This window comes from Manacus candei, unplaced genomic scaffold, assembly GCF_025592945.1.
Source record: "Manacus candei isolate 608988 ecotype Guabito, Panama unplaced genomic scaffold, ASM2559294v1 h1tg000017l, whole genome shotgun sequence".
Classification (NCBI taxonomy): Eukaryota; Metazoa; Chordata; class Aves; order Passeriformes; family Pipridae; genus Manacus; species Manacus candei.
The window spans coordinates 24,895,151-24,907,061 of NW_026138065.1; the positions used below are offsets into that span (position 1 = coordinate 24,895,151).

Genomic DNA, 11,911 nt, shown 5'->3' on the forward strand with positions numbered 1-11,911 from the left:
AACTGTTCAAGTACATTAGAATTAATTTAAAATAACATGCAATACTTCTCTACAGTTGCCCTTTCATGTAAACTACAATCATGAGCCAGATGATTGAACAAGGCAGAAATACCAGTCCTGTTAATATGCGCTTTCCACCATGAGAAAGATGCATAACAACATTTTTCAGGGCTCTACCCTAACTTATAACATTAACTCTTTTTGTTGTTGTTATTCAGAAGATGTTTTTGGTGTCTGGAAAAATGCCATGTGCTATCTCAGACATAAAGGAGTCAAGCAAACAAACCACATTGGAAAAACTCCCTCTGTGATTTGCTTAAGTAGCAATTTATGTGAATAGGAAATCAGCTGCTCATCTCAGTTAGAAGACAGTCACAGCCAAAGAATCCTATTATAAAGGCCATACCATAAAAATGTGGATTAGGAATTTCCCTAAGTTCTATTTACAGAAGAAAGTGCTGAATGAAGATCCAAAGGATCTCTTCCCTGTCTATGGTAACATCTGTTTCTTACGTGAAACATGTCTTCAAGACATTTAATCTTGCTACAGTCATTTCCCCACCTACAAAGAGATATAACAAAACTTACATTTCTTTATAAAATGCTTTGAATTCTATGGATGAGAAGACCTATATGAAAAAAAAATAATATTTTTATCCCTATTGTTACTCTTAAACTAACACAAGCAAGAATATTTGTCAAATTATGGGTTTAATGAGGTATCCTTATCAAAAGTAAGTAGGGATGCTTGCAGAAAAGCCCCATATACTACTTGCTAAAGTTGTTCATACTGACAAAATCAATTAATACATAAATGTTCCTGATAAATTCTGGAACCTCCCTGGACAACAAAAGCTCGGTGCCATCCCTTAACAAAAAGCAGAATTGCAATTCAGGATGGACACTACTTAGTTTAAAAGACTCAAGGGTCACAAACGTGGAAACATATCCAACACATCCGCCCCACAGGATCTCAGGGTGCACAGATGGCACCCACAACCACTCCCACTATTTACAGTACGTGGAGAAAGAAACACCCCAATTCGGATAAATCCCACCAGCAGACCTGTTGTTCAGGAAAAGCCACCGGGAGACCCCTCTGAAAAGCAGGTGGCCAAACTCAGTGTTGACAGAAGCAATGGGATAAGACAGTCAGAAAGTAAGCATGGATATCAAAAACTGCTGTTATAAACCACACCACTGTGAAATCTGGTAGATGTACAGCCTGTAATTGGTTTCATAACGCCATATCGAAGAAAGCAGCTGAAAAGATGTAAAACCAAGTGAGGAGATGTCGGTTTCACAGTTAAATTGCTGAATTTCGTAAGATAATTGTACTTTCAGTGCCCTTAATATGTTACCAAAGCAAATTTTTCCACTTACTGAATCAAATCGTACACACTACACCACTTTATCCCTCGAGCTCATTTTCTGACTAAGCAATGTTCACCACTAAGTGTAACCCAGTCTTCATTCACACTTGCACTGACATATAGCAAATAAGAATTCAGGCCACACTTTATTGTCCTTTTCATGTCTAAAACCTTACAGAAATGCACAGCACAAGTGTAAGGTTTTCTACTTTTAATAATGTGTATTTTGGTATAAAAATAAATGAATCGCAATCAGAGTTAGACAATATTTGGAAAAAAAACAGAGTACATGTTCAAAGATGTAAAAAAAATCTCTAATAATCTGTGAAAGTCAAAAAAAGATAACATCTTCCTAATTCTGGCAAGAATATTTAATTGTTAAACCACGCATATGGTAACAACAAAAATCATAAATGCTGAAGAACCTTCTACTTTGGTAAACTTCAGTTTGTATTTTGTTAAAATTCCTATTTCTTATTCCTATAACATTTTCTTTGGGAGGTTCTCAAACTACCTCATAACATGCCCACAAAATACACCCCTTATCTACTTTACGGAGTAGAAAATCAAGCAAAGCATAATTAATTAATTCTTCTAAAGTTGTAATCATCCCTAATATAGAGATCAAAGATACTCTATTGCAATCCTGGGAGTAAGGGAACAAACAGAGAAGCAAAGTTAACCTCAGCCTCCAAATGCCACAGTACATCAGTGATAAACCTCCTTCTTGCAGGGTGCTAAGAAACTGATTTAAGATTAATCTATCAAATATGCCCACCCCTCTCAAGGTCGTAGGCAGAAGGATGTGCCACTAAGACAAATGATGAGCTCCCACCCTACTATGTTGCTGGCCTTGCTGCTTGCAATCAGAATGGCTACGAAATGGTACTGAACTGCCAGCTTAAGCCTGCAGAGAGGGGAATGGAGGTTGCACGAGGTATATTTGGGACTGAGAATAATATCCTGTCATGGTGGGAAAAATCTGTTCCCTCCAAAGCACTAAACTTCTCCAATAAACTGAGGCTCAAAAACAATCCAGCAAAATAACTGATGACTTCATCAAATGTACAGGGAACTCAAGGCTGAAATGTCTATTCTGCTTGACAAGCGAAGCAGACGCACTGAGAGGGAGTGAGTAAAATACATTAACTACAGACCTAGTGAGATGATATCAGAAAACATTCTGAGTTTTCACAAAACCTTCTTTACAATCCCAGAAGCACATGCAAAGCAGTTAGGGTGAATCTTCGACTGGCTTCTCTTGCTAAAAACAACTGCAAGTTATCAAAAAGGAAGCCCTATGGTAGGCCTGCATCATCAGCACACACAAAAACTTGTATCACCCCAGGGAAACAAGTCCACCATTCTCAGAAACCTGAGGGATGTGTTTTTGGTGGCCAGTACATCCAAAGTCAGTGGTTAGATACTATAACCAAGGCATAACCAAGATTTCAATCAAATGCAATGCACTCACAGAGCAGTAAAATTCAGCTTTGGTCTAGAAAAAAACCTCTATCACTATTCCTTGTGGTATCACTAACATTCAGTATGTTCCAAGGCTTCACAACATGCCAGATTTCCTTACCATCGTGCATGATGTACAGTACTTCACAGCTTCAAAGCACCCGCCGATGTACAGGGATGTTGCCTGCAGAACATGCAACTGTGAAAACACAGCAAATTGACTGCAATGCCAAAAAAAAAAAAAAAAAGCAGTAACATGGGACAGGAACATCTGGCTAGGTAACAGCCTAGGAGCTGCAGGGAATCCAAAGCTGAATATAACCCAGCAGCATCATATAATGACAGCAAAGGTATTCAGGATATCTGAACAGGAGCAGAGGCTCTAAGACACATTCCTCAGGTCTGTTCAGTGCTGGTGAGGCTCCTGGGTAGCACATTCCACAGGGAAGTGGTTCCATGAGAGCAAGCTCATGGTCTGAATGACCAGCAATCTAGCATGTATGATACAGACTTAGGAAAAGTCCAGAGAAGTTGGAGCCATCCAGTCTTTGGAGGAACTGGAGTCTGCATTTGTGCAGAAGACCAAATGGATTAAACAGAACACAAAAGATAGCCAGAAAGCTGAGGGCAAGAGGCAAGACAAGGTGACAGCCCATGGCCCCATCCAAGCCTACAGAGATGCGTGACCACAGCCCTGAGACTCCCCATGGGGCTATCCAGAAGACACTGCAGAAGAACAGAGTTCACCCAACTGACCTAGGACAACAAAGCAGATACATACCCAGGAGATGTCTTGATACAACGATAAAATTCTAAGACCACACGACAAGCCTCAAAACCAGAAGCTTACTGAACTTTTTTCTCCCTCTCTTTTTAGATTTCTCTGTCCTCTACACAATTTTAATATTTCCAGGAATTTGAAATATATGTGAAAATATATTGTTACAGCTACTATCTCCATACTACAGGTTTCACAGTGAAATCTGTACAATGCTTTAAAACTCCAAAGTAACTTGTCATCAGCTTTGTCCACTATGCATTTCATTTTTCCTTATACTAGCCTTCCCACCCTGCTCTTACTTTCTCACTTTCTTCTTTTGCCCCTCCCTACAAGAAGGACCCGGAGGCACTAAAGTGTGACCAGAGAAGGACAACGGAGCTGGTGAAGGTTCTGGAGTACAGATCTTATGAGGAGTGGCTGAGGGAGCTGTGGTTGTTTAACCTGGAGAAAGGAGGCTCAAGGGGGACCTTATTCTTCTCTACGACCTGGAAGGAGGTTGTAGGGAGGTGATGGACAGTCTCCTCTCCCAGGTAACAAGTGATAGGACAAAAGGATATGGGCTCAAGTTGCACCAGAAGAGGTTTAAAATGGGTATTAGAAAACTTTTCTTCACCAAAAGGGTTGTCAAGCACTGGAACGGGCTGTCCAGAGAGGTGGTTGAGTCACCATCCCCATGGATATTTAAAAGACACATAGATATGGCATTTGGGGCCCTGGTTTAATGGTGTTCTTCGCAGTGCTGGGTTAATGGTTGGACTCCATGATCTTAAAGGTTTTTTCTAACCTAAATGATTCTATGATTCTGTAAACAAAAATGATTAGATGAAACCCACAAGCTGAAGGATGAGAGATACACTTTATCCTTGGTATCAGCAGAGTTAAATACATCAGGGAGGTATATTGATAGTTGAAAGGTTTGTTCACTTGAGTTCACTTCTACAGCAAATTTTTTCACTAGATTCACTTTTGAGAAAGTAAAAGTGTAATAAAGAGAGTTATTCTCTGTAGGGTTATTGACAAGAAAAAAGACTTATAAATAGTATTGATTTGGGGTGAAATGGTAGAACGTGACAATCAATAGAGCTTAGTCAGATATAAAATAGACGGAGTCACACAAGTCATGACAGGATTATTACAGGAGGCAAATCCTGGTATCAGCTAAGGAAGGGAGGAAGATATAAATGGGATCCAAAATATAAGCTGTGGATTGCTTTACAGAAAAAAATAACCCTAAACTATTCATTTTCATGTTTTAATATGTGAAATAGTTTCTATTTCAGCATATTGTCACTGCTGTTTTTCTAAAGCTTTTGAAACAAATTCTTTCCACCTCCATAGTATTTTTATTAAATGTCATCAAAGCTCCTTTCAAATCTCTGAGAGAAGTATGATTATCCTTATTTAACAGATAATGAGAAGATAGAAAGAGATTGGGACTACATTTTCCAAAGCAGTCAGTAATGCCATGTGCCTTCTGTCTGGATACGCAAATCCATAAAATGAGAGTCCTACAGAAACAAAATTTTCAAAGGTCCCAGGAAATCACAACTTTGATCGATGTCAACAGCTGCTTACAAGTTCCCAAGTTCTGGGTCACAGGCTGTGGAGCCAAAAGCTGAGCCTTCACAGCAAGCACAGCAAGATGTGTAAGCACAGTAAGCTCGCTCAGAGATACAACAGAGCCTAAAATAGGAGGGATGCTAATTCACGGTCCACTGTTCTAATTACAAAGCTCATTATTTTTACCACTCAAATGACTCAGGGTGAAAAAAGTCAACACTGTATATTCTACCACATGAAAGAACTGTATATTTGCCGGTATTTATATAGTGCCCAGCTTCCGAGCATGACCACACTGGAAAATAATAGCAATAATAATAACAGCAATGAATATTTTTTGCTGGTGATTTTAGCCATGCACAGTCATTCAGTGTATTGCCTTTTCCTAGACTCCGCACCAAAGAAAAATAAATTATTGAAAGGTCCTAAAATACCTTACAAATGAAATTTGATACAGAATTAGTTACACTACCAAGGTGAAAGGTAGTGGTGTTAATAATGATCAACAGCACACAAGAATCTATTGCAGGCTGTGATGAAAACTATTCCATTTAAGGAAGATACAAACCATATTTTGAAGAACCGCTTGCACTAATCGGCTAAATAAATGTCGACAATCAAACTGCAGGATATACAGAGCCTCAGGGAGGAGGGGGCTTTGTAACAGTTTCAGTTTTATGAATGGAGCCCTAAGAAGGAGGTTAAGAGAAGGACAGGAGCACACACAACTCCAGTCTCGAGAAAGGCACAGGACAGGCAGGATGGCATCACCACATTGAAACACGAGCCAGGAAACCAAGGGTAATAAAACAAAATAAATAATAATTTTAAAAAGCCATTGATTTCTAAATAGAGATTCATAGTGACTGCAACAGTTTAAAAGCTTCTTTAGCTGGAATCACATTTGCAGTCACAGGATTTCTATTGGAAAATGGCATTATCATCTCCAGAGAGAAAACTAGGACTGAATCACATCAGGAGGAGGATGGACAAGATGACCTTTTGAAGTCCTCTTCAGCTGTATTTCTGTAAGTCCATATTCAGTGACTGAAAACACATCTGGATTGGAGCTGCTGGGGCTTAGGCATTCAAGTTAGAAAATTTTGGCATAAGTCTTTGGCATGAGAGGAACCCCAGGCAATTTTTATACTGGGCTCTGTCTGCCATTAGCGATGCGATTCAATCATAAAATGGCTTATTCCCCCAACACAAATATATAATAACACACCGGAGTAGAAATGTGAAGCTGCTCTCATTATCACAGCTAAGTTCATTTTGCAGCAAAGCAGTTTACTTGAAGACTTTTCCAGTAATCCAAGTCTAATTATGGAATCAATTTAAAACAATTTTGTAATTAAAATTACCTGCTGAAAATATCTCACAGGCTCAATAATTTAAATGATAGTGTAAAAAGGTAATTAAAATTAAAAAGGCCAAATGAGGCTGGGTCGCTCCTCCACCAAGAGAGCGCTGAAGGACGTTGCATTTGCAGACCCGAGCCGCCTGCTTCCTCCCCAGATTTCTGCTTTCCCTAGCTGCATAGGGATTTCGCACTAAGAGTCATCCGAGAGATGTCTGGCCGGACCGCGGCGGGGCAAGGCTTTTTTGGGGGGGGGTTGTTTAGTGGGTTTTTTTCCCTAATTCAAAAAATTACACTGTTTCAAAACCAAGCTGTACTTACATCGCGCCAGTGCGCCCTAGCCGGGGCCGGGGTGAGGCTCCCTCCTCCCGGGGGTCCCCCCACTGAGTGCCGAAGGGGAGCTGGGGGCGCGGAGGGGAGCGGCGCCGCGCTCCGCTCCGGGTGAGCTGGGGGGCAACTTTCCCTGCTCCCCCCGGGGTCGGGGCTGCGGGGGCGGCCGGGGAGGGGGTGTCTCGGGCCGGGGTCCGGGCGGAGGAGGGGGCCGGGGCCCCGCACTCACTCACCGCCCGCCGCCGGCCCCGGGCCGAGGTTCAGCGCCAGCTGCAGCCACAGCGCCGCGGCCAGCGCCCGCCGCCGCGCCGCCGGGAGGGCACCGCCGCCGCTCGCCTGCTTCCCATGACACATCTTCTGCCCGCCAAAGGCATCCGGTTCGCCGCCACCTGCAACGAGAGAGCCGCTCCGCCTCGCCGCTGCCCGGGGCTCCGCGGGTCGCCCCCGCCGCCCGCGGCGCGGCTGCCCCCGCACCGCCCCCCGCCAGCCCCGGGACACGCACCCGCCCGCCCCGCCGCCCTCCCGGCCCCGCAGCTCCCTCGGCAGGGTCTCCCCCCCCCGTTCCCCGCCGCCGCCGCCGCTACCTGCGGGGGCCCCCCCGCCAGAGCCGGCGGTACCTCCGCGGCTGCTGCCGCCGCCTGCGCCGCTGCGGCTCGGCAGCCTGCCGGGGCCGGGCGGAGCGCACACGCACACACAGAGAGACACACGCACACCCAGGGGCGCGCACACCGGCACACGCGGGCACGGTCGGCCCTACCTGCGAGGGGGGCAGCGGGAGCCGCAGCGCGCACCTGCCCGGCCCGCCCGCCCGGCCGGCCGCGCAGCCGAGCGCCGCCGCGGGGAGCCGTGCGCTGCGGGACCGCGGGCAGCCCCGCCGCGGCAAACACGCATGGCAGCCGCGGGCAGGGCTGCGGCGCCCCGCCGCGCCCGGCACGGAGCGCTGTCCCGCCGGGCGGCACCCCGGGGCTGCCGGGCGGGGAGCCCGGGATGGAGGGGGACTCGCTGCCCAGCTCCGCGGGGCGCCCGAACGCTTCCAAGGGCGGAGGAAGGCGAAGTTAGGGCTTCGCTCCTGGTGGTTTCTGGTCGTTTGCACCTCAAAAGGGGGTTTCATGGTGGGCAGCTCTGAGGGAGCATCTTTAGGATGCCCTTATGCTTCGTCACGTCGGCATAACGTTAGAGATGAGACACAGTTTACAAGCGTTGGTGCCAGTGCCACATCATTCACAGTTTTTGGGAGTGGGAAGGTGTATTCCAGAGTACTCTCACCCATCAGCTGCCATTGGAGAAAGGCAGGACGCCTGGGCCTGCCGGCTGAAGCAATTTGCTGTTGGGAAGCAGCACCCAGCTGGATTTAGTCAATCTGTGAAATTCACTGCAACTAATCACTGAATCAGAGGCACTGTCTCGTGGCTTCAACAGCTGTGGTACAGCTCCTGGTGCCATTCACAGGTTGCTGTTAGGGATATTGTCCCTCTGCCCTCATCTGGGCATTGCAGGTCTTCCCTTGCTCAGAGGTAGCAGGGGGTGCCCTATAGCCAAAGAGGCTGCAGAGATGGTGCTGGTGAAGCAGATTAAGGTGTGTGGCACACTCCTGGGTCACAGCGAGGGGAAGAAAACAAGGGACAAGAGAGTACATATTTGTAATGAAACATACCGAGGCTCCATGCAAACGCAGACCAAGGGTATGTGGGGTCTACTAACAGCATGTGGAAATAGTTGATGCTTTGAAGTCAATAGGCAACAGTGGTGAAATTGAAGTTCCTTTCAAGTGTCTCAGCTACCTGATGCTGCCTTCTCCAACTTAAAACTTAACGTTCTTCAAGAGGGATTTTAGCTCAAATCATGCATCAGTTCAAAGACCAGTGTAAGAAGCGTAGTTCTTTATCTCCCCTGGAGAAAATGGGCATCTCATAGTGAAATACAGGTATTCTGTTAAGAAAGGAAAAGTACACGGCCAATTTTCAGCTAAGAGCATGCATTATCTCTGAGATACCTTAGCTGCTCCTTTTAAACAGGAAAATTTGGAAACTATAGAGCCTTTTCAGCCAAGAATAATTTCCTGACCAGGTGAGTGTTCACCTCCCCACCCAGCCCAGAGAGGGAGTTCAGGTTAGTAATAGCTCTCTTAAGCCATGCAAATACAACACAGGCACAGTTATATGATAGAGATGTTCTTTAGAGGTAATAAGCCATTGACTATTACGAGTGGCAGGACAGAGCAATAATGCAGAAATTCCTATTATCTGTAATAATAACGGTTTGATGGCTTTAATTTTTAAAATCAAAATAGCAAAAGACAATGTCCCCAGCAAGCTAGCGCTATTCCTCTTCTGCATCAATTAAAATGCAAAGAGCTGGATGCAATATCTGTCTTCTATGTTGATGGGGGCACCCAGATACATACCGGTCTTCCAAATGAAATAATGTCTGTGTCTGTCAGCGTTGATAGGTGCTACTTAACTCTTGTTTCTGCCATTTACTCCTATCCCCACATGTGTGCATCTCTGCTTCTGACACCACTGAGCCTGAGGAAGGACAACTAAGTGCACCAGGCACCCGTCAGCCACCCCATGTGAGTGGGAGTACCACCACTCTGAACAGTACCAGGAAATCAAGGTTTCCTTGTGCTGCAGCTCTTCTTGAAAATCTTAATGAACTGTAAAAATTCACCTCTTGCTGAGCAGCACATGTACGTAGGATGCAAGATGGTGGCAGTGGCTGAAGGGGCTGGGGTGGCTGGCCCCCCACGACGGAAGGAGTTTGACAGGCATCCTGTCAGCCAAGAGCAGGGAAGGGCTTCTGCAGCCCAGGAAAGCCTAAATTGAGTGAGGAACAGCAAGAGGTGGAGGAGGATGAAGCCTGAGGCAACCCTGACCTCAGAGAGGCAGAGGGAAAGGAGCTGCTTTGCTTTGGCTTGGACTTCATTTCTGGAAGGGGTAGATTGCCTGAAGGGCTACAAGAGCTCTGTCACCAAAACTGACATCTGTAATCAATTTTAGCACATCCTCCTGAGGTGAAGTGGGGCCAGAGCAGTGATCAGCAGGCTGGACTTGAAGCTCTGAGCTACCATTACCTAGCACAGACTGTAAAATATAGGAGGATTTGTCCCCTGATGATCAGCCCCAGTGTTTCACAGTCACAGATGTCGTGATTTTTGTGCCTTCCTATACTTGGTTGCCCCTCCACTATGTATTTTAAATAATTTTACAGACGTGCCTCAAACCTTTAGGGACTAACCCTGAATTGCCTCCTGTGGGGACAAACCCTCACTGGTGCTGTCGCAGACAGGCTAGAAACAAGTCAGAGAGATGATGTGACCTTTCTTTGCTCCACACATACTCGAGGAGCTGTCTCCATCTCCCTGTGCTGCTGCTGCAGCTAAAAATGCCTCTTGTTAGCAGCCACCCCCAGAATGAAGATGGAAAGTGCCAGCATTCATCTGCACCCACCAGACACAGGTTCCTGTTGTTTGGGCACATGAACATCGAGGTGGTGCTGGTAGTGGGGGGAGATCTCTGCTTCCTCCCGGCAGGTTGTGGGTGCTGCCATGTGGTGAGAGGCGTTTCTGGCCAGCTTTGCTGTCTTTGGAGGGAGAGGGCTTCAGCTCCCTTCCAGCTGGTGCACACAGCCGGCTCCTGGATGCTTCTAGCAAGTGTAGGGTGGGCATCCCAGCTAGATTCTGCCTCTCTGTGGGCTTACAGCTTATCTTCTCCTGGGGTTTTTTAATCACCATCACAAATAAACAATTGTGTGTGTATTTGTAGTTGCAGGATTTTATTTTTATCTTGCCATACACACTCATCCATTTCATTCTCTTATTTTTATCTTCCCACGTGCACTCATTTATTTGATTATCTTATTCTGAGATCCATACTGAATAAAAGGCTGGATTGAAAAATTCTTTTAAATGCATCCAACTCAAAAAGTGGCCCTTCACTCCAAGCCAATTGACAAGAGCAGCAACATTGACTCTGTTCAGGACTAGGGAACAAGAAGACCGCGCCCACCCTACACAGCCTTTGGCCCCAAGTCCTTAATACAATATAATAATTTTCTCTCTCTGTGAAGGTGTAGGAAGTGTCTTTCAAAGCATCCAAGGCACTGTGAGAGTCCCTGCCATCGCCAGTCTGAGCAGTGCTCTTGCTGTGTAAACCTGTGTTGCACAGCTGCTGCCGTGGCATGTGAAGGTGCTCGAGGATGCCTAAGGACACAAAACCAGGGCAAAAAGAGGACAGGAGGAACCAAACCTGCTCATTCACACTGCTCATTGGGAAGGTGTTGGACTAAATTATTTCCAGAGCTGCCGACAGGTACTGTTTCAAAGGGAACAAATTCCTTCACTTCAAAAAAGAGCTAGGGAATGAATGAGCTTGCTCAGTCCTCCACCATCCCCTAGCAGAAAGGGCAGGAGAACTGGAAAAAAAAAGAAGCTCATGGGTTTAGATCAGAACAGTTTAATAATTGAGATAAGAACAGTTTAGTAATCAAAATAAAGTAAAATATAATAAGAATACTACTACTAATAATAATAATTAAAATGAAAACAATGGAAAGAGAAAGAGAGAGAGAGAAATAAACCCCAGGATAAACAAGTGATGCACAACACAGTTGCTCACCACCCTCTGACCAGTGCCCAGCAGTGATCTGCAGCTCCCAGCCAACTCCCCCAAGTGTGTGTATTAAGCATGACTCTCCATGGTATGGAATATCCCTTTGGCCACTTCAGGACAGCTGTCCTGGTTGTGCTCCCTCATGGCTTCTTGTGCATCTCCTTGCTGGCAGAGTATGGGAAAATGGAAAGTCCTTGATTTAGAATAAGTAGTGCTTAGCAACGACCAAAACATCAGTGTATTATCAACATTATTCTCATACTGAATCTAAAACACAGCACTTTACGAGCCACTAAGAAGAAAATCAGATCTATCCCAGCCAAAACTTGGACAGTGTGGTAAGCATCAGCTGGAAAGGAGGTTTTAAGTCCAAATTTGCAATACGATTCTGCTCTCCTCCCATAACTGAAACACCTATTTCTTCCCCTGGGAT

The 11,911-nt window shown here is 45.5% G+C and overlaps 1 protein-coding gene across 1 annotated transcript in view; it reads right to left on the bottom strand.

The window, feature by feature from the left end:
- Nucleotides 1-7,294, bottom strand: part of SUSD4 (sushi domain containing 4) — a 72,403-nt gene extending 65,109 nt beyond the window's left edge. The window contains exon 1 of the mRNA XM_051783558.1: nucleotides 7,102-7,294. Within this exon, the coding sequence (XP_051639518.1) occupies nucleotides 7,102-7,222 (121 nt within the window). The 5' untranslated portion in view covers nucleotides 7,223-7,294. The remainder of the gene's footprint in view (nucleotides 1-7,101) is intronic.
- Between the last annotated feature and the right edge of the window lie 4,617 nt (nucleotides 7,295-11,911).